Source organism: Amia ocellicauda, chromosome 9 (assembly GCF_036373705.1).
Source record: "Amia ocellicauda isolate fAmiCal2 chromosome 9, fAmiCal2.hap1, whole genome shotgun sequence".
Taxonomy (NCBI): domain Eukaryota; kingdom Metazoa; phylum Chordata; class Actinopteri; order Amiiformes; family Amiidae; genus Amia; species Amia ocellicauda.
The window spans coordinates 28463428-28489710 of record NC_089858.1 but is presented as its reverse complement, the minus strand read 5'-3'; the positions used below and the strand labels follow the sequence as shown (position 1 = coordinate 28489710).

The window sequence follows — 26283 nt, the reverse complement described above, 5'->3', positions numbered from 1 at the left end:
GCAATCGGTGCCTTGATATGCGATGTAGAAAGGAGTTATTAAGTTGCCTATCCAGGTGTTCTGTCTGTTCAAACAAGACCAGGTTGTCAATGCTGAGGAGAACTGGCTACTTTTAATTCCTACACCAAAGACACTTTTTCAGCTCTTAATGATTTGACATTTTCCTCTTCCTGCCCTTGTCTCATAATTCTTCATTATTACTATTTTTATAATGAGGCTTCCCAAGAGGGAGGTATGCTGTGTCATAGCAATGGGCCAAACATCAGGTGTCAGAGATGCACCAAAGTCTCTCCGCTCTATCCCTCAGTGCTAAATCCTTTTTTTTTTCTTACTCTGAGTGAGTATAAAAGGTCTCTCTCCTACTCGTCCCCTTCGCCTGACATGAACATTCGCTTTTGCGCCGGAGCTAATAAAACAAGACTCCAGCCACGGATCCGTTGCTCCACTTTCATTCTTTCAATTGTACAGACAATGGTTAGACAGTTTGGATTTTGCTGACAGATATAGTGGTTTGTAGTTGTAGATGAATAACGCACACTGTATATCACTAGTACTATCTAAAAATACTTCAGTGTAAAACAACACCAACCAAAACACATCTCTTTACAACTGAGGTGGAAAACACTGTATATACACTGTCATACTGTAGAACCACGTTCCCGGAGGTGGTAGACATCACTTTCAAATTGTGATTGATACAGACCTGGGAATAAATTGTGAAAATAGCTTCCTACCTAATTAGTTTTCCAATTATATTAAGAAAACCACGAAAGTGTGTTGTCCTCCAGAACTGGAGTTACATAGCCCTTCTGTGTAATATAGTTTGAAACATAGCCGTAAGACAGGAGACCATTTGTGTGTAACTGGCAGTAGAGTTGTTATTCTTTCAGGTGTTTATTTCCTAACTGAGCCTTTTTTAGCTGTTGCAAAGCTTTGTATGTGGAGATGTGGTACTTCAGTGGATACTGTAGCAATTATGGAATAAGTGGATATTGAAGGAAGGGAAAATGTGTTAATAGGTACATAATACATTGACCTTCGTCCTTTTAACATATACTGTCAGTTGTATGTCTTTGTGGTGTCTGTTCGACGATTCGTCTTTCATAGTGCCCTACACCGGGTTGAAGTATTTCTTTGCCTCAGAAAGAGTGTTTCAATCCCAGCACATCATATACCATTATCTAGATTCTGTTTGAGATTTGTTTGTAACCTTAAAAAGTCGATTTTACTTTTTTAAAACATTTTTTTCCTCATTTAGTGTACTGTAGACAGGCTTAAAGAAAGACCGGCAAAGACTGTAAAGATCTCTCCCATTTCCACTGATGTATAAATGGAGGGTGTCTGAATAAAGGTGAAAGCAAAACTTTTAAGTGAACATTCACAATACAGAACATAAACTCTGGAGATGTTATGTTTTTGAATGCTTATTATTGATAAAACTGAATAATGCTGACACTGTCCTAGTGGTAGAAATAAAAGTAATAGTAATGATAACAATATTTGTACTAATATTAAATACATACTTTATGCATGAGCACATGAAGGAGTATCCACTGTAAAAAAGAAAACCAACAACCTGTAGAATAGCATTGCTTGCTGCACTTGAGAGCCTGTAAGACTATTGAAATGAATTTGCGTGCCTGAATGTCTTTCACTTAAGTGGGTTTCTCCGGTGTTTGCTCCCTCTTGTGCAGCCGTTCTTTTGGGTGAATGAGCCTTGCTGATTTCGAACACTGAAGCATGTCGGGAAACATTTTACACACCTCAAAGCAAATAGTGCAGCACGTTAGAGGGGTCATCGCTACAGTGGTAATTTATGCAATTTGAATGTCTCGGTGGCAGTGTGAATGACAAATAAAATCTGCTCTGACACCTAACAAGCAAGAAGCGATCTAATTAAATCTACCTGGGACATGGCAAGAAATACAATGGGGAAAAAAAAGGAAAACAGCTGGAGGTCACAGTCATTAAATCATAGTCATTGTTCCAGCAGAACAGAAAAAAATTAATAAAAACCTCTTCGATATATTTCTGTGAACGGGTTACACATTGAGATTGGCTCTTGTGTATATAAACAATCTGCAGGGTCTTTGAAAGCAAGTTGTAACTTTGCTGTCTCGTTAAATTATCTGTGTTTTGTAAACAGTGTTTATTTATACAGTGAGAAAGACATTCAAATAAAATAAAATGCATTTTACGGACTGATCTTGGATTCTTGAACACTACGATACAGAAAAAGTTAAATAGTGACTGTCCGCTTCTCTGCTGTCTCATTAAAAGGTAAAGAAGCATTGTTCATTGTTGGGGGAATAAAATAACAACCAATTCGCTTGGACTTCACTACTTCTGCTTCTTTCTCATTGTTTTCTAAATATTCCTGAATATCTTAGACATTTAGTTCCCACTGACAATTTATTTACTTATTTTCTGAGAAGAGAAATATTCAGATTCAGATGTCCAACCAGAGTTGAGAACAATACACAAGGAAATTGAATAAAAGTGTTTGAATAATTATCTAAGTCTGTATTTCTTTTTGTTATTTTGAAATCTTCCTTTTAAATAATAAAAAGACTTTCCCCATTTACATTCATTAAGCATAATATCAATAACATAGTTAACATTATATATTTTTTCAATCCCCAGCATCACAATTACTCATGAACCAAGGAAATTGAAAGATGAAAATGAAAAATGCTTAATCAAACATCATTTATATTTCATATTTGTCCTCGCTTTCATCTTCCTCAAGAGGTGTCAGTCCTTGTTTTAAGTTACAGTAATGCCACTCCGCAGAGATGGACACCCCCTGCCTACAGTCTTTTAATCAAAGGGTCATCAAGTGGGACATGATGCAGAGCTTTAAGGCTTCGTATCACGATAACAGTGGGCAGTGCACTCTGAATGCTCTTTTGGATTTAAATATACACATGTATTAAAAGATCAATAAACATGGCACAGATCAGAGAAGGACACTTTTATTTTTGTATTGCAACCCTTCATCTCACAAGTCTGTCTGCAAATAGCACTATTGTATTTCCGCCTGGTGACTTTCTTCCTTTTTGTCCCTGCAGGAGATTCTGGGGCTTGGCCAAAGTCTACCAAATAGGATGAAAAGGTCTCTCTTGGTTCCAGACATGTCTGTACCTGAAAATCAGAGGGCCCCATTTCCCAGACCCATTGGCAAGGTAGGTCTCTTACAATAGGGATGAGAAAGGTAAAGTGGGTCATAAAATGGGTCTTGTAGGCATCTCGTTGGAGGATTGTATCCCTTGTCTCTTGTTTATGCTGTCTGTCGAAGTATCCCTATCAGATCTGATGATCTTAATGTTTGGTCCTCAAACAAGTGCTCACCACAACTTTGTCATTCCTGCTCAACTGTATACGTGTGTCTGCTTGTGTTCTTCGCACCACACTTTCTTTGGGCGTCTTGTGCATTTCAGTTTCCCTTTTTGTTTTAAATGAAATCGCTCATTTGCCTCTTCCTGAATGACATCATTCAGGCTGAAATCAGGAGTCCGGAGCCATCAGTAGGACTGACCTTTTTTTATGAATTTCTTTTTGAAGACTGTTGTTTTTTTTTTTTTCTAAGAACAGTCTCTCTGGTTGTATCCGTGCTCTGCCATGGATTTATGGGAGAGGAAATCTATACAAAAAAAAAACAAGACTGGCCACTTTGGAAACTGATCTTCCTAATCCACTCTCAAGCCCTAATGTTATCACTCACTCGGGACATCAAGTTGGACAGCCTTCATTTGAGCTCGTGCTTTTCAAATGGCCTTGTGGGATTTCATGGGACGACGGGGAGTGGCAGGAGAGACGATCAATGCAGCTCTTAGCAATGTGCTTCTGCGCAGACGTTCATCATCATAGGCTCCTGGCTTTACAGAGTGACTGACACCTTTCTGGACGTTGGATTAAAATCTCCACCCTAGCTGAATGGACATCTGTTATCGGTCAATGCATCGCTGCAGAGTGAAGTTCTCCAAGCTGCCGTTTTTGGATTTCACCTTTGAGATTTTCACACAACGCCCCCTGCCGATCAGTGCATGCCATTCAGAAATGCAATACCAGCTGTTCTCTGTCAGAATAATCATCTAATGCATTCTTCCTCTTCACCATGGCCATGTCGCTAGCGCTGCTCCTTCATGGCATCTCTCCTCCAGCTTATTTGTCAGAATTAGGGGGATTTAGGACCAGACGCTGCGTGTGCGTGTTGATGTGTGTACACAAGGGTTGGGATGGATGAATGGATTTTTGGAGACACCGAATGGAGAGAGATGACAAGGTTTACAAAATGCCGTCTAATCAGAATAGCATATTAACTGTATTTGTTAATGACACAGTGGCTACATTATTCACAGTGGCAGTGGCAGCTTTTGTGTTTGGGTTGATGTAGCTCTGAAGGTTTTCCCAACTGGTTGCAGATTCCCAACTGGTTGCAGTCAAATAGAGGCGCATGCTAAACTGACATTCAGAATTAATGCATTAAGATGTCCTAGGGCACAGATTGTTATAATAAAAATCTGATACTGATGACAGATATGCTATACAAGTGGAGGGTTATTTTTATTCCCTTCCAAATGTATCAATCTTACCTTATGTCTAATAAGTTTATAGTATGCACAACTTTTCCTGCAGGTAATTTGGTTTAATACTATCTTCTTATTTGTATTTGGCCTGATTTAAGCTAGCACCTTGTTTATTAGTGTTGTGGCACCTGGTTTTTGAAGCATGTTCTACATTTCGTCGACTTTTAACATTTCCAGGCCACACTGCATCGTCACATCTTGTTATATAGCTGGCCTCACCTTCCTAGGTCAAGACAGTGCCTGCTCAGCACAAGGCACAGCTGGAGACCTCTGGGAGAAATGAGATACTGTTAATGATGAAGTCAGGTGCAGCCTTCTTACAATTTAAACATAATGAAACCTAATGAGATGGAAATCGGTTCTTTAAAAAAAGAAAGTGACAACAGAAAGTGCTGTCTAATGATGGGATCAGTTCCAGTTTGAATAACGCACGATGCTCTACAATAACAGACACATTCGTAACAAGCAGGGATGCCATTTCAGCAAATAGGAGAAGAAAAAGCAAAGTTTCATACCATTTATTATAGAATATAGTTATGAAAACCCAATGCTAAAATTATACATTCCCAGCTGTTGTATGACTGACATCATAGTTTTGCACCGTGATTGTTGAAGACAAAACAGACCAGTGAAGTGTTGACCAAAGATGAGTAACAAAGCACTTCCTTGTTTTATTTTTAAATGGTTTAGGCATGTGTCCGTGTTCCTCGTGTTTTGTGACTGTCTCAAATCATTTTAATAAAACACAAAACAAAGAGAAGAGGGAAGACATGTAGTGGGGACAGTGGGGCCGGTCCAAGTGCCACTCTATACTTACTCCTGGAGTAAATGAAGAACTTCCCAATGCACTCTCTATGAGCTTAAAACACTACGACTCTCTCTCTCTCTCTCTCTCTCTCTCTCTCTCTCTCTCTCTCTCTCTCTCACCATAGCGGCAGCCCCGTTACAGGGCTCTAAGGTTATAATAAAGAAACGCTGTAGCCTCTTTGAAAATCAATGGCAGCCCCGCGATGTTCACAAAGGGAAACAAACCCACAGGGACCACCCTTGATAATTAGCTCCTAACAGTTGGTTCCTGCCATCCGGTTAATAAAGTATTTATTTTTTGGCGATGGTTGCGCGTCTTTAATTAAACCGCGTACGGTACATGCCGGGTACCATCCCATCCTATTTTTTTTAAACAACTGGTTTAGTGCTTGAAACGGGAGAATTGAGTTGCTCTCCGCTCATTTAGGAAGTGTTAATTAGTTTCAGTTCGCAGGGCAGAAGGCATTGACCGAGAGCTGTATTTCAAATGAGCCAAACGGCGTTAATAATACACCGTTACCTACTTGAAGTTGAACTATATCATCTGCGCATCCCCGGGGCTTATAGGATCCAGATGCCATTGTCTCGGGTTCACTCTTCTCCATCAGTAATCCTGCCATGACTGCATCCGATAAAGCATGATATTTGACTTGTGCTATACATTGGGGATCACTCACAACGGATTTTCCATCCGAGTAAGCTGCAGTTTCTCATGCAGGTCATAGCCCGCACAAAGCATTGTTTCAGGTTTCAGTTAAATAAATAAATAGTTACAATTTACAAGAAACAACTGTTTTCCCCAAAAATCAGTGTTCCTTTTTCATGTTTTATTATTCATGCCTAAGTTTGATTTCCTATGTTGATTTACTTATTCATTAATTTATTACTGTTTATATCTATATTCTTCAGGGAACTATTAATGTAGTTAATGCTAGCAACTCTAAATTCTACCCTGGACATTATAGCAAGTTTTTACAACTGGACTTGTGCCTCTGTAGAGAATAGCACAATCCCTTTCCAGCACATCATACCAGCTTCATCTTTCATGTTTCAGTAGGAAAGGAATTCATTACCTCCCTGGAAAAAGTAATATTCAAACAACTTGTAACACCTCAAATGTGATTTATAAGCGCGCTATCATCTCACATTTCATGCGTTAATAACAAGAGATGGAGTGTCTGCATAAAAAATAATAAACCTCAACAAAAAAACGACTACTTTATTAACCACAGCAGAGTGTGGCTTACGTAATGTGTCCATTATTATTCCTCCTGTTGCATTAGCGGCTAATTACAATGCTACTATTGATAACGAAATAAGTCGGATACACCAAGGAGTCAATTTATCAGTTGAATCGGAAATCCAGCGCCGCGCTCGAAGAAAGAAGACTTGTCTTACCAAGAAATTAACTCCCCGTCGGCACTGCTAGCTTTGAATACTGACAGCCTGTTTCTGGGGTTTATTAGGCAGCACAGACATATGGTTAAAGCAGCAAAAACAAAACTATCAGAAAGTTGCCATGTTCTGGTGACATTGTCACTGAAGCCCCTAGACAGAATTAGAATCTTATTATTAACAGTTGGGTGCACTTTGTTTCCTGTGTAATATATAGTGCGTTATCTATGCTCCAGTTAATCCCATTAAGATACAACTGGGTGTTGAAAAGGCTATCCATACCATAAACCTGTTTCGTCTCCTGTGTCAGTGTGATAATCTGAAACGGGCTTTATGTCTGAGATGCCTGCTTAAAACAATGTCAAAGATAAGGAAACCACAAGCACAAGGACTGTAAGCAGGCTATAATTGAATGCCAAACCTACAGCCATGTCACCTGAACAGAGCGTACCTACTGTCCTAGTTTTGATAAGACAAGGAATTGAACGTGCAGTGCTTAGAATCCAAGCTTGGTTTGATTCTCTCTATTCTGTAATGTTAGCTCTGCCATTTTTCATGTAGACATTCTGACGTGGTTCTTTAAAGAAAAAAAAATGATATATGCTCCGTCAATAATCAGTGTGGTCTATTAGAGCTTCTGGAAAAACGAAGTCCAGGCGCAGTGATGAAAAGGACAGGAAAAGTGTGGATGATGTAGCGACAGTGTTTCTGATTTTTAACTAATTACCTGTGACCAGTGACCGTCACGTTCCAGGAAATCTCTTTCCTTTAGACCAGAACATCTCGTTGTCAAAGCGCAGGTGTTCCTTCTGAACTGTTGGATGCTATTTATACATTTGTATTGTACTGCATAGCTGGCAAACACAAACAATCAAATACATGCCCCCAAATTGATCAATACTTGTCAACACAGTTGATACCTACTAGCACGTTTTTTTTCTTAAAGGAGTCAGAGAATATTCAGGCATTCAAACCCTCAAATGGGATGAAATTGAGAGTTGCATAAGCTGTAGAATAGTTTTTTCCCTTATTCAGTTTTGTTGTGCGTCAGGATGTAGGCGTTTAGAAGGCCTTGGGCCCTCTTCATTTTGACTGACTGATCATGTTAATTGTCTGTGCTTACAAATAAACTTCCTAGAATGCATCTGAACCCTCTACAAAATCCTTTCTTGTAATCGCTAGTCATACACGGAGATTAACTGCAGGTAAGCGGTAATCTACATTCATTATGTTTACAATATAAATGTTATCACTTTAAGTGCATTTACAATGACCGAAAGGATTACAGTCCATTTGGTACTTTCGCAGTCTTGGGATCTCCTGGCTGGTGTGGGCAGCTCTGTTTAATTATGAAGGAGCTTTGATGCGAGTCTCCATCCTACACTGTTGTTGATTGTGAATGTATCACTGGCTGGGCATGGTATATCTGTCAAACAGAGCTTTCCTAGCAAAAGTGCCTTTCCAATGGCATGAATATCCTAAAGTGCAAAATGTATTGTTTACTACTACTGTTTCTAAAAGTAAACATGGGCCTGCTAATGAATTTCTAATGATTAACACCTCTTAACATAAACAGCTATGAATATCATAATACACACAACTCCAAATTGTTCTCAGTGTTTGTATATGATTAATTTCCAAAAGCACATTATAATTAAATATATATTTTTAAAAGCAACAGCTACATAGCCCTTACTTAACTCCACAGGTAAATAGAAATTCTACTCCGTACAGAACTAAAGGCCTACATCGCCAGTTGTTTATGACTGTTGAAATTGACTTGGAAACAAGTTCATTATCTGAGACGTGTTAACTAATTACAGAAGTTGCAACATCATTACTCCAGATGTATTATGTATATTTTTCAAGGGCTATTTGCTGATTGCCAAGCTGTGTTTTTAAGGAAGATATCATATTTAGAAACTGGTGGTTATGTGAAAAAAAAAACCTGTGAAAATAATAAGTAATGCGCAAAGAGGGTGTGTAGGTGATAAATGACACGACGAAGAGAGTCTTCAGCGTGTTCTGAGTTTCTGGAAAGGGAAAGCCTTGGGGATTAATATTACTGTGGTGACAGACACTGTACGAGTTAAAAACTGGCGGTTTTCGAATTGTATACTTCATTTTTATTATTGAACTTCACACATGCTTGCATCGGGAGAAAGAAAATCAGTCAAGTCCCGACTCGTTCATTATACATATCCTGCATTCACAAGTACTCTCCTGCCCTTTAGAGAAATGTTGGGGGTCATGCATCAGCATCCAAAACACTGGGTCCTTTCTGAGCGCCGCATATAATAGAAAACATTTGCCACCGACCGAAGTTTAAGTAGCTGACGACGTGTGGAATGTATTTCAAGTAAAACAAAGTCCTAAAAATAAATAAGTGCTAAACTCCAATCTCTCTTCAGAACATCATAACTTGAATTAGCAGTGGGCTTTAATGCTGCACTTAGGACGGGCATACCACTCAATCAATAGCTCTACCTGCTAACACCAGTGAAACGTAAAGATACTTTTAAGAGCTAAATCACCCACTGCTTTCCAAATTGATTGCTGATAAATATGTCCACTTTACACAGAACAGTCTTCTGACATTAAATGTAGTGTTCATACTTTGTCTGCACTTTAACAAAACACTAACGCAGCGATGTCAGTCAAATGTTAAGATCTCACAAACACTAAAGAAGAGGCCATGGGACTGATCGAGCTTGTATGGCTTCTACTAGCTAATTATGATCACAATGTCAATGTGCTCTTTCTTAAAGGAACCCACAAAGCCAGCTTCACTGGGCTGAGTAGTTACTTGCAATTAATTGCTCTCGCTGAACCAGACATCGAGCATTAGTTTCTAATATATTTTTAAGACTTCTAAAATGAATGAAGGTTGGACGCTGCAACATCGTGGCTCTGTCGGCGTGCAGTGCTCATCCTAGAGGGCGACAAAGTGCTGCAAATACAGACTGTTTAAAGCTTATGCAAAAAAAGTATCCCTTCTTTTATTTTCCTAAAGAGCAGGTAAGAGTGTCTCACATCGAGGGGGGTTTAATTCAAATTATCATCTGGGCAATTGTCTTCTCCTGCGAAAGGATAATTGAACTAATTCCTAGATGAAGCACACAAAAAGCATCCTCAGATTGTTCGGTCGTCTGATCCGAAGGTGTGTTCAGTTGTAGCTGTTTGTTTTTTGTTGTTTTTTTTCAGAGATTCTGCTGAGTTAAGATAGGGATTTATTTTTGTTTCCCCTTTCTCTTCTCTTTTCTTGTTTTGTTTTATTAAAGTCAACATTTCTGGATGCTTCCAGGGCAGCATATTTGTACACGTTGCCAGGATTGCATTGGAAGCCGTTACTCAGACCGACGCACCTGGTTGGTTTTTCATAACATCAGCATTTTCACCCAGCATTGAACAGCAGCTAAATTTGAAAAGTGACAGTATTGGACCAATATATTACTGCGGAAAGATTGCATAAATACATTTTTTGTCATGTACTTCTAAAGAAACACTTACCCTAATCATTCCTTATGATCCTCTGCTCAGGAAACTGACAGGATCAAAGACTTTAATGGTTATGTTTTTAGTTTATTCTTGTAAATATATTATAAGCAGACAAGAGTTTTCCCAAAGACACTTAGTCTATGTAGAGTGATAATGTATTTATTGAAACTGAAAAACGGAGATTCTTTGAATGATTATTATTGTGCTATTTGCAAATTAGTAGGGTGACAATAAGAACATAAGAACATAAGAAGGTTTACAAATGAGAGGAGGCCATTCACCCCATCGTGCTCGTTTGGTGTCCATTAATAACTGAGTGATACAAGGATCCTATCCAGTCCATTTTTAAATGTTCCCAAATTTTCAGCTTCTACCACATCGCTGGGGAGTTTGTTCCAGATTGTGATGACTCTCTGTGTGAAGAAGTGTCTCCTGTTTTCTGTCTTCAATGCCTTAATCTAAGTAAACCATAAGGAACAAAATCCCCTTATCTTTAGTACAGTGTAGACAGTTTTATATATAGCCTAGATTTATTGTTGTTTTTCACTCATTACTGGTCTAGCTATAGGTTTTGAGGGATCAGGATCATTTAAAAATTGAATATCCTAAAAATAACCTGTACCACTGGGACAGTAGGAGTGTGGACATATTTAAGAAAACCAGAGATGCTGAAAGACATCAAGTCAACAGGCATGCGCTGTGGTAGAGAAAATCGAATCCGAGTTTTCGGTTCTAAAACCAGTCCCGTCTCCTAGAAGTTGCCTCTGCCTTCACTGTAATCACATGTATTTCATGTGAGAGGAGCAGCAATGTTTTCTTTTAATGTTCCCTATCAGATCATGAAAAGTGATATGCGTGGGTAATGTGCTCCCAGTAGAGTTACTGTTCATCGTGCTTTAATGACTGGTGGGCAAGTGCCGAAGCTGGAGGTGCACAGATGCATCCTTATGCAGTTTCCTCTGGCACAGCGATGGCACGTGTGTGGCACAATATCAACCGCCTCGATTTTTTGCGGCTGTTTCTTAATTACACTCCTGCCACAACTTTCTTCTGCTTCAAGAGTTGTTAGACAATTAAAAGCATAAATTCAATAATAATAGCCTTAAACATTATAATATCAAGATGATGGTGTGTCGCTTGTGGTCTTGGCCCATTTCTTTGTGGTGTTAATTCCATACGGTCCCCTTTTTCATTTCTTTTATCCTTGCAGAATGAAAACCCAATAAAAGACACGCAAAGGACATCATAATGCTGTTCAAATATTCAGAACTACAAACCTGATGACACTTATCTCTTATTGCTCTTTAAGCAGGATATCCAATATGTAGAAGTAACAAAAAGATGTTTGGCCCAGTATGTCATTAAACATTCTCCTAAAATACCTTCCTAGGGGCATATTGGTTTCTTAAGATTGTTTTCACCATGGAAGCGTCTTCTGGAATTAACCAAAGTAGTATAGGAAAAAAAAGGAGGTGGGGAGGCACTGGAATTGGATTTAACTTGCAACAGCGATCAGGAATGAGTTTCTGTCTCAACAGCCCAGGGACATTTGTATTCACTATTCAGATCACGGTTTCAAACAAGGCGCGGGAGAAGTACAAATTGAATATTCAGAGTCTGGAAAAAGGATGGGCTCATTCGTTAATCAGAGAGGCCTGGCTTTGCACATAAAACATCAGTCATTTATTATGCACTTTCAAGTGAAAAACTAAAGCCCTTTGCAGGATGTGAGCACCTCTCAATTAAATTCGACCCTTTGGGCTGGTGAGGGTGATGGTGGTAAGGATGCCATTAACCCTTTAGAAAAGAGTTTATGGCTCTCCAGCTGAAAGCAGTGCGCTCATATTTTGTTTTTTGTCTCTGCGGTGATTAGAGACTGATTTCTCACATCATTAGCATACAATGAGCTTCTTCCCCACTGGAGCCATACATTTTCCCTTTATTTTTTGTTTACAATATGTTTTTCCATTTTGTATCAATTAGCACCAAAGAAACCCATCAATAAAATGATCAAAATGATTTGGTAAGCTTTTGCTTTTGTTTTGCAGTGAAGCATTGGGGTGTGTAAGGCAGGGACTTGTTGGTTCCTTGATGACTAAACCTCTCAAGGTTAAACTTCTGTTTCTTAACTCTCAAAAGGTACTGACACAGAATGTACCCAGAATTCTGATACTATCGTATTTAAGTATTCCATTTATGTTTCTTCTCAGCCTCGTAAAGCAATTACATTTTAAATCCTCAGCAGTCTTTTCAATAATGTATAAGTTAGTGTCTTGTATTTTGGATAAATAGATTTAGTTATTTAGTTCTTCTTTTCCCTTCGGTGTCTTGTCACTGCTCCTTGGTTTCTCTTTACTGTATAAAGCTCTGGGTCTGTTTGGATCCATGCCTTATATTAAAAAAACGCATTTGTTTGGCATCTCTAAATAGTCTCCAACATCTTTCATCCTCGCTTTCTCACTGCTATTTCTACAGCCGCTGCCACTCCATCTGTAAAACTGTACATTGGTGCCCAGGTCAGTCTGGATTCTGCTTTCCAAAATCTCTGTGTTGTAGCTCAGCTATCGGTACTTAAGCACGCTCTGTAAACTTAATATCAGCAAGAGCGTTCATTGTCCTTGTCACTTCTCAGTAATAGGGACCCGTTATATTTTGATATGGCTACTGAACAGTCCAGGTGACTTTTAATGTTTTAGGATTAGGTTGTTTAGCTTAATGTAGGTTGGTTAAACAGACATTCTTTCTCTTTCCTAATATACTCTAAGCACTAAAGCAAAACCACAGAAGCAAGAAAAACTGTTCTGTTGAACTGTGGAAGATACTGAAAGGTGTTTTCCAAACGTATATGTCAGCTTCACTTTGATTCTACACAACCACAAACTTGCTGCCAGTTCTTGTTTTTTGTCTCTTATTGTTTATTTTTTCAGATTTTAAATAAAATGCCTGGTGAACATTTTTAATGATGAAATTGAATCAGGAGGGAAATTACTGGATTTGAACTTCAAAGGAACGTTACTCATGCATATACAAAACAACGAATATGTGTGTATATATATATATTTGTTTTTAGTTTTTTAGTTTTTTCCATACAAATTTGACACACGAAGATGCAAGACTTGGATTCTACCGAACAGAAAACTATTTACTATAATTTTACATTTTGTTGTGAGCCATTGAGGCTGAAGAGAGACATTGTTGACAGTGCTGATGTATTACTCAGTGAAGCTGCTTTCTTCCCAGCTGTGTGCTCAGCCAAGTACCTGCCTATTGTCATGGATTTGTTCTCTATTGTAGCGAACACCTATCAGGACCACACATTCAAGCTCGAGGTAGTTGAAGCTGCCTCAAGATTTTAATGGGCCTTGGAGAGGAGATTCTCATCCCACCGCTGTGACCAATACAATAGTCTACAATTATCAAGTCACGAGAGCGCAAGACAAAATCTCTTGGATTTCCTTGGATTAACAATTCTCCACATTTTTGGATTTCTTTCAAGAGCCAGAAGCTTTGGGGGGCTTCGAACACAGTGTGATCTCTTGGAAGGATTAACTAAATGTTTTCACCTGGGAATTATAGTTACACTTCTGCCTACGATTCACTGCTGTTTCCTTGAACGGGAGTTGGGATGTGCTTTTGCTATCTTGCATTGTTTTTTTTTTTTTTTTTTTTTTCATACTATCCTTGGAAAAGCTCACTTAAGACTTTTCTTTTTTCCATGTGAAAATGAGAGCATGTCATACATACACAGCAACTCAAATCTGTTCATTTGTTTTAGAAAACTGAGCACCTTCCATTGCTTGCATGGCGTAAGTGTTCCTTCCATCTTTCTCTCTGTGGTAGCACTTCAGCATAGTTTAGGAGTTATATTAAATTACCAGAAATTGCTAGAATATTGCTCCAGTGTTTTTTGAGTCACTGGAAATGTATGTTCATTATGTACAAGAACATTAATTCTTAATATAATATTAATAAATTAATATATGTATTAAATTGAACTGTCAGCAAACTACTGACAATTTGCAATCTGTACATGTGTAAGAACGAATTCAAAAGGTAAATAGATTTACCAACATTTTTTCTTTCAAATTCAGAGATGACAAAGTGCATATGTATCTGTTTTTATATATGTATTTATACATGTATAGATATATAAAAGCTATTTCAATAAAAATACTAGTTTCTTTTGTGATTATTGTTTTCAAAGAGCCCGTCACCTAATGTTTAGACACTGTTTTAAATGCTGTATTTAACGGTGCTTTATTGTAAGTCTTGCTTTACTTTGTCTAAGCTTCTGTAATTTGTCTGATTGTCTTTACGCTTTTAACTTGCTGCCACTTCCTGGACTCCATCGAAAATGAAACTTGCTAGTCTCATGTGAGTAATATGCTGGCTGGACTGCGGCTCAGCCCGTTTCAATAAATACATTAATACAATAGTAGCATAATAGCAATTAAAATAAAATATAGCAAATACCCGGACGTTGCCTCTGTGTTCATCTTATTATTTGTTATTGGTATCCTGTCCGTTCCCAGGTAATATCCAGCGAAATGCCGGAGACCAACATTTTCCGGCTGACTGGTAAAGGAGCCGATCTGGACCCCAAAGGCGTGTTCAGCATCAACCGCAAAACAGGAGAAGTACTGGTCAGCCGGGCTCTGGACCGTGAGGCGATCGCTGTGTACCATGTGAGTACTCCTCGCTTTGCTCTGCTCTCACACACGGCTGTCAGCTCCTCTTACTCTCAAGCCTCTTTCCTTAGGCAGAAAGAGCATACAGTGAGGGAAAAAAGTATTTGATCCCTTGCTGATTTTGTACGTTTGCCCACTGTCAAAGAAATGATCAGTCTATAATTTTAATGGTAGGTGTATTTTAGCAGTGAGAGACAGAATAACAACAAAAAAATCCAGAAAAACGCATTTCAAAAAAGTTATCAATTGATTTGCATGTTAATGAGGGAAATAAGTATTTGACCCCTTCGACTTAGTACTTGGTGGCAAAACCCTTGTTGGCAATCACAGAGGTCAGACGTTTCTTGTAGTTGGCCACCAGGTTTGCACACATCTCAGGAGGGATTTTGTCCCACTCCTCTTTGCAGATCCTCTCCAAGTCATTAAGGTTTCGAGGCTGACGTTTGGCAACTCGAACCTTCAGCTCCATCCACAGATTTTCTATGGGATTAAGGTCTGGAGACTGGCTAGGCCACTCCAGGACCTTAATGTGCTTCTTCTTGAGCCACTCCTTTGTTGCCTTGGCTGTGTGTTTTGGGTCATTGTCATGCTGGAATACCCATCCACGACCCATTTTCAATGCCCTGGCTGAGGGAAGGAGGTTCTCACCCAAGATTTGACGGTACATGGCCCTGTCCATCGTCCCTTTGATGCGGTGCAGTTGTCCTGTCCCCTTAGCAGAAAAACACCCCCAAAGCATAATGTTTCCACCTCCATGTTTGACGGTGGGGATGGTGTTCTTGGGGTCATTCCTCCTCCTCCAAACACGGCGAGTTGAGTTGATGCCAAAGAGCTCGATTTTGGTCTCATCTGACCACAACACTTTCACCCAGTTCTTCTCTGAATCATTCAGATGTTGGCAAACTTCAGACGGGCCTGTACATGTGCTTTCTTGAGCAGGGGGACCTTGCGGGGGCTGCAGGATTTCAGTCATTCACGGCGTAGTGTGTTACCAATTGTTTTCTTGGTGACTATGTTCCCAGCTGCCTTGAGATCATTAACAAGCTCCTCCCGTGTAGTTCTGGGCTGATTCCTCACCGTTCTCATGATCATTGAAACTCCACGAGGTGAGATCTTGCATGGAGCCCCAGACCGAGGGAGACTGACAGTTATTTTGTGTTTCTTCCATTTGCGAATAATCGCACCAGCTGTTGTCACCTTCTCACCAAGCTGCTTGGCGATGGTCTTGTAGCCCATTCCAGCCTTGTGTAGGTCTACAATCTTGTCCCTGACATCCTTGGACAGCTCTTTGGTCTTGGCCATGGTGGAGAGTTTGGAATCTGATTGATTGATTGCTTCTGTGGACAGGTGTCTTTTATACAGGTAACGAGCTGAGATTAGGAGCACTCCCTTTAAGAGAGTGCTCCTAATCTCATCTCGTTACCTGTATAAAAGACACCTGGGAGCCAGAAATCTTGCTGATTGATAGGGGATCAAATACTTATTTCCCTCATTAACATGCAAATCAATGTATAACCTTTTTGAAATGCGTTTTTCTGGATTTTTTTGTTGTTATTCTGTCTCTCACTGTTAAAATACACCTACCATTAAAATTATAGACTGATCATTTCTTTGTCAGTGGGCAAACGTACAAAATCAGCAGGGGATCAAATACTTTTTTCCCTCACTGTAGGTCACTTGGATTTGCTAAAACCTGTGCTCTCCCTTACCTTGTGCGGCTGTGTAATTTGATCCGGGTGCAGTGTAGTCTGAAGGCTATGATCCAGCATGCTTAATAGGTCTCTCAGCAGGCTTGAATTAGTTAAATCGGCTCAATGAATATCAAGAGCATAGGTGCAATGGGAAGCAGAAGTGCGCTGGCCCTCAGACCACGTGTGAGGAACACCCGTGTACACGATGCTTTCATTTCTTCTAGAAGATGTTCTGTTAACCAAACGCTGTGTAGGATATATGAAGTTGCATGTGTGCGTTCTGGGTTTTTATATCGACTTTCTTTCAAAGCTTTCCTGAACAGGTAGAACTTAATCAACATCCCCTGAGACACCCTTATCAAGCCTGTCTGAGCTGTTTGTAGTTTCTCTCCCATCCTACGGCAGTCTAATGGAATTGGTTCATTGTTTACTTTCAGTTGTGCATCTTTGTGTTTGTAAAAGGAAGATGTATTCAATGAAATAACTCTTTCCGTGGCTGTGGGCTATCGACAAGGACTGAAATATCCTAGGAAACAGAGACAGTTTTGAAATCGTAAACTTCTAGTACCTTCATGGTTTCTCAGAGCTTTCTTTGAATTATTTAAAATCCTCTTATTGGCAGCCCAAAAGAAGTACAAAAAGTAGTAGTCCTGTGCAAAAGGGAAGGCTTTCATTATTGCTGGCCCCTGTATGTGGTTCTATACCCGGGGGGACGTTCATTACCCTCTTTGCAGCAACATTACCCTGCACTTCAATAAGCACTAAAGAGAGCGAACCTTAAAATGTAATAAACAGGAATTAATGTAGGTGGCCTAGTGGCTAGAGGCTGCTGTGTTAGCAAAGTCCTCTCACTGTTGCACATTTAAACTCATTTCCAATTGTCTGCAAGTCGCTCTGTGCAGTCCGTATTCATCAGGACAATATAGCCATGAAATACAATCCCATCACACAGAGTAATAGTCTTGGTTGGGAGCTGGACCGTCCTTGATTTAAAAACTCTTTGGATTTCTTGCTGTAACTTTTTTTCTGCCTTCCTGTGCAGCAATTATTTTGTGGCATTGAGCATTTTGTAGGCATTCGAGTGTTTTTTTTTTTCCTTTTCTCCATTGGTAATGATAGCTAGAAGGCAACTAAATGAAACCAAACCCCTTTGCAATGAACAAAACACTCTCAATCGCTTTAAGTCACACAAAGCTATCCTACTTTACACTCCATTGGAGAATTGAAGAGGTAGCCATTTGCTTAGGGCTCGTCAACAATGTAGTGACATAATCGTGCACCACTTGTTGATTCTAATGCACTGGTTTTATATTAGTATTATATCAACACAAAGAGGTTTTATATTCTTGTATTCCTACTTACTTTAATACACATCTTCCTAGTGTCAGATTAAAACTTGACACTAAATAAGAAAACTCCTGTGTTGAAGACATTTCAGTTCATCATGAGGGGTTTAGGGATGATTCGTCAGTTACCAATAATTAATTTCCTGAAATGCACTGTTGTCAAATGAACTGAGGTATGATATTAAATAACTTAATAGATAAGCCACATTCTTATTTGTAGATCACATTTTACCTGTCACCTCTGATGTGTTTTTTGTAAACCAGATATTACCTTGAAAATGAAGAATTCAATTTGATGGCTCTTTCATTTCTTTGAGTTGTACGCCGCTATCTTGAGTCGTGTGCAAAAGCAGCCTTAATGGGATATTTCATTAATGAATTAGTTCCTAAATACTGTTGTACTCTGCCTAACAATAATTGATAAGACATTTTATTGAAAGCAGACTAGAATCCAGAAGATTTAGCCTTTTCATACATTTAGTCATTGTTTAAAAACAGCAAGTGGTTTCAGATGTTTATCTTGAGATCTTCAGATTCACTTTCATCAACATCATCTTTCTCCTTTCAAAATGTCTCTATCATTTTCTTAAAATGCAAGGAACTCATACAATAAATCAACCAGTTTTGGAAGGATATACGCATCCTATATTGCTATAAACTGCCTCAGGCAGGCAGGCAGGCAATGGAGGCATGTAGTAAATTTGAAGGTACCTTTGTAAAATGAACATTGTACGGATTTTCATTATACTTGCTTAAGAAAATGCTTATATTGCAATTGTAATATATATATATATATATATATATATATATATATATATTGTTTTAAATCTACATATACTGCATTATTTATTCAGATCTTATGTAGTTAGAAGTGGCTGTTCAGTGGGAATATGTCTTGCAGATTCACAAGACAGACACTTTTATACTGTTTCCATATCAAAGTTCAAAAGAGTTTTTTTTTTTTTTTTTATGCACATAGCTGTTTGAGCTAAGGATCTTGGCATTTTTGCTTTGATTTATCTGGGCCACTGAGTTAAAATGAATACAAATGGTCTGAATTTTGTTTGACGTATTTGTAAAGTGTATCCATTTGAGTAGTTTACAGTTATACTCTGTTTTGATTTCCATTGGTGATTACTTCAACTAGGTTATTTGTTTAATGTTGTCTTTACAGTATTTATTTGAGGATAAAAACTGAGAAACTCTGTTGGTAACAACTTGAAAGGCCTTTGAGCTGTATGCCAGGGAGTGAACAGGGAAAACCCAGTGGCACCACTCGGATGCTCTTTCCCTGGACAATTCCTTCCTTTCAATTTTGAAAAGGTTTTTTAAAAAAAAGCTGCACTGTAATAATTCATTAGCATGAGAAAAAACAATCAAGAAGGAAAAATTAACAGATGATCACACAAAACATGAAAGGATGGGGGTGAAAGGATGAATGAAAAGCAGACTAACATACAATTGCAGATGTCCGAATCAATGCCCTGGAATGCTCTGTTGGTCTGCTAGTTGCTGGATATCCCTTATATCGCAATGTAAAGTGAAAAAGCAGTATTAAACTCATCTCAAGCAATGGTACTTTAAGCTATTGACACATGTCTAGGGTCCAATCCAATCATATAACCAAATATGTGAACAAAAGATAAATGACTACATCAGAAAGGTTTGCATTTACTTCTAAAAGTGTGTAAAATAAATATTGCACTCTGCCCTTCAAACCCCAGCCATTAATTTATTTTAAGGTCAAACAGTCTATTCAGAGTGAAGTGTTTTTTTAAAACAATCTCGGTAAGCTTGCACTTACTGAAATAAAACCTAAGAACGTCACCATCTTTAAAGGTCTCCTGCCACACCAGGAGGTATCCCTAATGAGATCCAAGTAAACGAGACTGTCAGACAAGATATGTTTGTCAAATGTGGTGAAATGTCTCACCCCTGGTAATGAGTGTTAACTGTGTTTTGAAACAAAAATCCCCCCCAAAACAAGATGCACTTTGATGACAAGAGAACTGCTGATGAAAAGACTTGTTTTTTATTTATTTCAAATTACTACTCGAAGATCGGTGACTCACCATGTCTCGGCTATACCCACAATGTATTGCCATTTTATTTTAAACTGAATGAGTATCTCAGATTAAAAGATTACATTTTCTGCTTTATTGAATTTAAATGCACACAGTAATGAGGGAAGCCAGTGGTATTAAAACATGGCAGTGCATTTTATACATATGAAAAGGAGTCTGAAAATGCAATTCATAAATGTCGATGGGATTCTAATTCTGCATTAAATAATTTAATTGAATCTCTTTGTTGGAGTGAGTGAGGGTCAAGAATAAATTTGTAGTGTAAGCTTTCATTCTTGATGTCCTAGCTGTTTAATTCTCCACCTTCTAGGACTGTGGTCCTGATGCAAGTCCAGCTAAATGACAATTGACCTGAATTCGCAGCCCTGGAATTTTGTGCAGGCAAATCTAGTACTATTAATCAAATTCACGTCTAAGAAGCAACACACACATTTAGGACTTGGCTTGAAATTAGTCCAGCATTTGGAAATCGAATTAGAATTGATTGCTGGCTTCTTATCCTCTTGGGTTAAAAGTCTGTGTAAAAGACAAGTTGTCAATAGCCTATGCATCTATTTAAAGGACTGGGCTTAGGCTTAAAATACACCACCCAAGACTTCAGGAAAAAATAAATAATAAACGCATAAAATGGCAAACTCTTCTTTAACACATCCAACTAAAACCTGGTTAAAAAGGCTCATTCGTTTCTCTAGAGGGTTCTTATAGTGAACCTCCTCCAAGCCCACCTTCTGGTCTTTTACAGATATACAGCCCTGTTTTACAACGCAGCAACTTAATCCCAGTTGCTGGTTTCACTAATTCATCATTTGGTGCAGAAATATATTTTCTGTTCCTTTGAAATCCCTTGAATCTCAGAGGAAGTGGAGTGAGTGCTGCTGCGTGTGGATAAGCAGTCTAATTCCCCTCAAGAAAACCCAAAGGTGAGCCATAGGTGCACAATGCTCTCTTTAACACCAAGCTAAATATAAAGGGGCGAAAAAAAACGTCCACAGAAATTGAACAAAGCTTTGCAGATTTTTGCTTTCCCATTATTTTTCCTTCCCTTCCTGCTATTGTAATTATAAGTCAGTTGAAATCTGTCTCTTAGCTTTAATGAGTGTTGAGAAGCAAATGAAACAAACAAAACAAAACACAGTTTTTATGTCCATTATTTAAAGGAGGAAAAACAAATCAATAATATAATGTCATTATCTTTGTTTCCAGCCTAATCCAATGAAGTGCAGTGACAGGAGCAGGTTTACTCTTTATTATATTTGGTTTTACAGCCATTTGAAGGACTAGTTGACATTGGTTGGACAAGGATAATAAGCTAATACAACCAACATAACCAGAATCCAATGGGACTTTTTTTCCCTCTTCAGTTACATTATGAAAGGTATATAACTTAAATGGAGATTAGACCCCATGGATTTCTTCAGCCATTTACATCAACCTAATTTTTGCCACTGTTTTTGTACAGGAGAAAAACAGCTATTACAGCAATTGAATGACAGTTTTAGACATTCTGAACTTCAAAACATTAATTAAAACAAAGTCTAGGCAGACTCCGCAAAGAACATTACAAATGTCATGAAACAGTCGATGTAGCACACGGAAATAAATGCCATATGAATAATATGAATCGGTGCTTGTAGACGTTCCTAAACTGGCTTCACCTTGGAAAAAAACAAACTGCTTTTGAGATTACAAAGAGACTGAATTTGGCATTAAAGTTTGACTATAAGCTCCAAGGAACAGTGCACCTGAATTTGGTTTTCTCAGTTGAAATTCTTTGGGCAGCATGCTGTCTTTGAAACCCATCTACCGTATCCAACTCAAAAAACAAAGAAGGATATTTTTGTGGAGAGGGAGAAACATTCTGAAGAAGAAACGTAATTTAATTTTGAAATATCGACAATGAACAGTAATTGTGTATTTTACATAGAGACTGTGCTGTGGCTGTCCTATTAGGCCGATACATCTACATTCACATTCAGAGTGTATTTGTTTTAGAGTTGTGTGGAGTGAATCTTGCATTAAAAGACTAAATGTTTATTTCTGAATTGACAGAGTGTCATTCTTCAGCAGCTGCTTGATCTCATTACCTGGATTATTTTAGACATACTCCATAGCTTTAGGATAGTGATTAGAAAGGGGAAAGAAAATTATTACCATTACTATTACTAAAAACTATTAGGATGATGCAGAAGCAAAGCATTACGCATGTTAACATGTGTGAAAATCAATGTTCAGTATCAAAAACAAGAATATAAGTATGTTTAAAAATGAAAGGGGGTCATCCAGCCTGCGTATTTGGTTGCTAAAAAACTAATTGATCCAGCTATGTCTTAACTGTGTGTCATATGGAGATAGATTTGTACAACTGTAAAAAGTAACTCTTGGAACAAAGACGCTCTGGGTGGGCAGATTTGATATAGGCTATACATTTACTAATAGAGACTGACAAGATAAATCCACAAGCCTACATCAGAAAACACAGACAATCTGCAGGCAAGAATGGAACTCAATTCAAGGCCAGGACCAGGAGTACTTGTAGGAATAAATGGCACCGTCATTTTGTGGAGTCACACTCAAGGGCAGTTTTGATGGGGGTTCTTGGATCATTAATCCTCTAAGCACCAGAGGAGCAAGATGGCTGAAAAGCTTACTCTCAGCCATAGTTACAATCTCACTGTATGTAGTGCACCCTGTTTCTCCTCTTCCTCCTCCTCTTCCTTTAAAAACCTTGGAGCATGCTGGGTCTGTCTTCTTCCATCTCAATCTTAAAAGTATAATTTTTGCAGTTGCATTCAGAGGAATAAGTGCATGTATTCTAAAGGGTAAATTCTCCATGGTCAGAACCATACGTCACGACTATGACTGGCACATCCTAGAACATCCTAAAACTGCTGAAGACTTGATACAACTTGACATGAATAGTGCTTAGGAAGTGGATTTGCATAGCCATGTTATGGGTAACCCTACTTTTATGTTAGATATCGAGACACATCTAACAAACAAACAAAACACAACAAAAACCAGAAGCTGTCAAAAGGGTAACGTATTCCTTTAGTTAATATTAACATTCAAATCATTACTGGTAATGCATTATGCAAAGGCAGCGATTTCATACAGTTGCATAAACTTGATTCCAAAAGCTGCCCCTAGAGCTAATTGCAACGCCTACTCTTGCTCTTTGCATTTGAATATAACTTTAACAGTTTGACCTTTTTCACAGGGAATAACATAAAAACAACATTGAAAGTTACCGCATAGTACATCTAAAACATAAAAAAAAGAAAAAAAAAGAAAAATGTATAAAATGATTGTCGAAAGGATAGAATGATATCAATAGTATGATACTGATTTACATCAAAATAAAATAGAATCATAAATATAGCTAGTCACTCGAAGATATGAGGTTCTGTGAAAGGAGGAATTAGAAGAGGAAGGTGATTTATTTACCTGCAGCACTGAGCAAGTTTATCCATCTAGACCTTCAAGAAGTTATATTTTAAACACAAGCTTACTTGAAATAAGACGCAAACAGGTGTTTAGTGTCAAATTCAGGACACTGGATTTTCTCCTCCTGTAGAGAAAGGGAAAGCAAGTGTCATTTGCTCAGAAAAGCACTTTAAGTGAATTCTCGGTCTGAATAAGATCTTTATCACTGTGCTATTCATAGTCTGTCTTGTACAGAAATAAGGGTGTCGGTGTGTGTGTGAGGGGGGAATTTCTGGACAAAGAAAAGCAATTCTAATGTCAGATTAAATCACAGAATTTCTCCCAGTGCAGACAAAAGGCAACGTTGTAATACCATTTTATTTTTTCCTTGAAGACAGCGTACCAGGTTATGTAACTGCGGTTGTTGTAATGTTCTTTTTCTCCTCTATCTCTCTCCTAAACCGAGAGGCGCGGATGCCTCGGTGCTCTCTCTACATACAGAGCTCAGCTGTCTGACACAGTACACAATGCCATAAGCTCAGGTGAAAAGCAGGGGTAAGATGATTTTTCTATTGTATCTGGCACGGCACACTGTGTACTGAACTTAAGCTGAATGCTCGGGTGAGATTATGGTGCTGCTAGATATCGTGAAAAGATAGCATCCCATTTACTCCAACTGTCAGTGTAATTCTTGAATTCTAATTATATTCCGTTATTCCGTCAGTCGCTGTGTTTCACACCTTCATTCAATTTAAAACCACCAGGAAAAAGGTGTTGATGCATGAACACACACATATACATCTCTCTCTCTCTCTCTCTCTCTCTCTCTCTCTATATATATATATATATATATATATATATATATATATATATATATATATATATATATATATATATATATATATATATATATATATATGTGTAGTTCTATATTAATTAAAAGTCTTTTCAGGTCCAAGTTTTATTTTCACCGAACACTAATGGGTTTTCAAGTTCATTCAAGCGATGTCTGAAGTTCCCATGGATGTTTTAATTTAAAAAATGTGAACTCCCACACTTGTACAATTAAATGGATTATGCCCAATTAGATTTTGATGTAAATTTATTAACATTGTTGCAATTTTACTTCCAGTATTCTATCTATGGACTAATTTACCCAATTATAAAAAAACACAAATGAAACGTTTCAGGATAGATCAATACAGGTTTGAAATAATTGTATTCATCATCTGTCGCTCACATTTTAACATTTAATTGCAAGTAGGTGTTTTGTTTCAGCACATATGCTGTTATATTTAATTAATAGATTATCATCAATTGAAATCAGGCAGCATATCTGTTCGTCTAAGTGTTAACTAATCACGGTAACAGTATCGCTTAAAGAAGAAAATAATCTTTAGAACAAACTTGGTCTAGAACAAGTCTTATTTCAAGTACATCCAATTGTTCTTGGGAAATACCAGTTCAATTTTAAAATATATGTGCAGTCAGGCAGTTTTTATCCAACGCAGCCACTTAAACAGTCTGCACAATTGCAATCCTAATTTCCTTGAAAGTGATTTACCCAGCATCATTTAAATGTGTAATCACAGCAACACCTAAAAAATAATAGTATTACTAATGGTGTCACAAGGAGCTCCCAGGATGGGCCCTAACAAATATAAAACCTGAGCTTTCTGTGAGAAATCCTGTGTGTGTGTGTCTGCTTCCTTTCAAAATACAGCTTGACTATCTGTATATAGACTCCTGTGAACAAAGCGATTGACTGCATTGGATAGCATCGACACAGTGGCAGTGTATTATATTTTGTTTTTATTAAAATCAATGTCAACTATTTATACATTGTTAATTGTTTACTTATATTGAAAACTCTCACATCCCTATTGTAAAATGCATATAATGTGTGTGAGCACTTCTCTATTGGATATGTTTAGCCAGCAGGCAAACTATAAGGTCTACAAGGATTCTGTATGTAAGCATTTTTCCAAGGTCAGAGAAATTTACCATTTAAGTGACATGGCTGGAAAATCAATACAGATTGCTGTATAATTGCTTATTGGGTTATAAATGGAGAAAACATATTTGTGTACGGACCAAATTGTGTGCTTAAAAGGTAAACAGTTCTGTGGAAAAATGACTAATTTGGACAGAAAACAACACGCCAGCAACAGCATCCAAACTCTTTGCAGCACCAATTGTGATGTTTGCGTTTAGCTGACTGGGATGTCAAACATTATTTTCCAATTAGGTTTAATTACTGGGAAATTAGGCTTAATTAGATGTTAATGAGATGGCGCACAACAAGTTATAAAGTCGGCACAAATGTATTTCAGTTATGTGGCAATGGCGGGAAACAAATGCATGAAATTGGTAATTTTGCTAACCCTGCACAAATTACCTTTGAAGGGCTTGAGTGCATGAGAGATTTTTTTTTTCGAAGCATGAGAACATTTTTGCCCTTTGTGTGGAGTGACTAAGCTTCCGATCAGGATGAAACTCCCTCCACACTTTGATTCGAGGCAAGGAATACAGACATGCGTACCTGTGGGAAGGGTTTGCTACCTAAGTTTGGGACCTCCTGTTAAAATATGCATAAAACAACAGCTGTGCCAAGTAAACACTGCTATAAAATGGGTTCTTTGAAGCTAGGGGTATTAAAAGTGTTGAAGCTCTGTAAAGTTAATTATTCCATCAAGCGTACCTCATAATTACAGTTTCTATTCCAAGAAGGAAGAAACAGGATTTAAACAATGTGTTACTGT

General features: G+C 38.1%; 1 protein-coding gene across 1 annotated transcript in view; it reads left to right on the top strand.

Annotated features, from left to right (window-relative positions):
• Positions 1-26283, top strand: part of cdh13 (cadherin 13, H-cadherin (heart)) — a 424551-nt gene that overhangs the window by 165201 nt on the left and 233067 nt on the right. Inside the window, exons 4-5 of the mRNA XM_066713996.1 lie at positions 3072-3185; positions 14822-14974. Coding sequence (XP_066570093.1) covers positions 3072-3185; positions 14822-14974 — 267 coding nt within the window. The remainder of the gene's footprint in view (positions 1-3071; positions 3186-14821; positions 14975-26283) is intronic.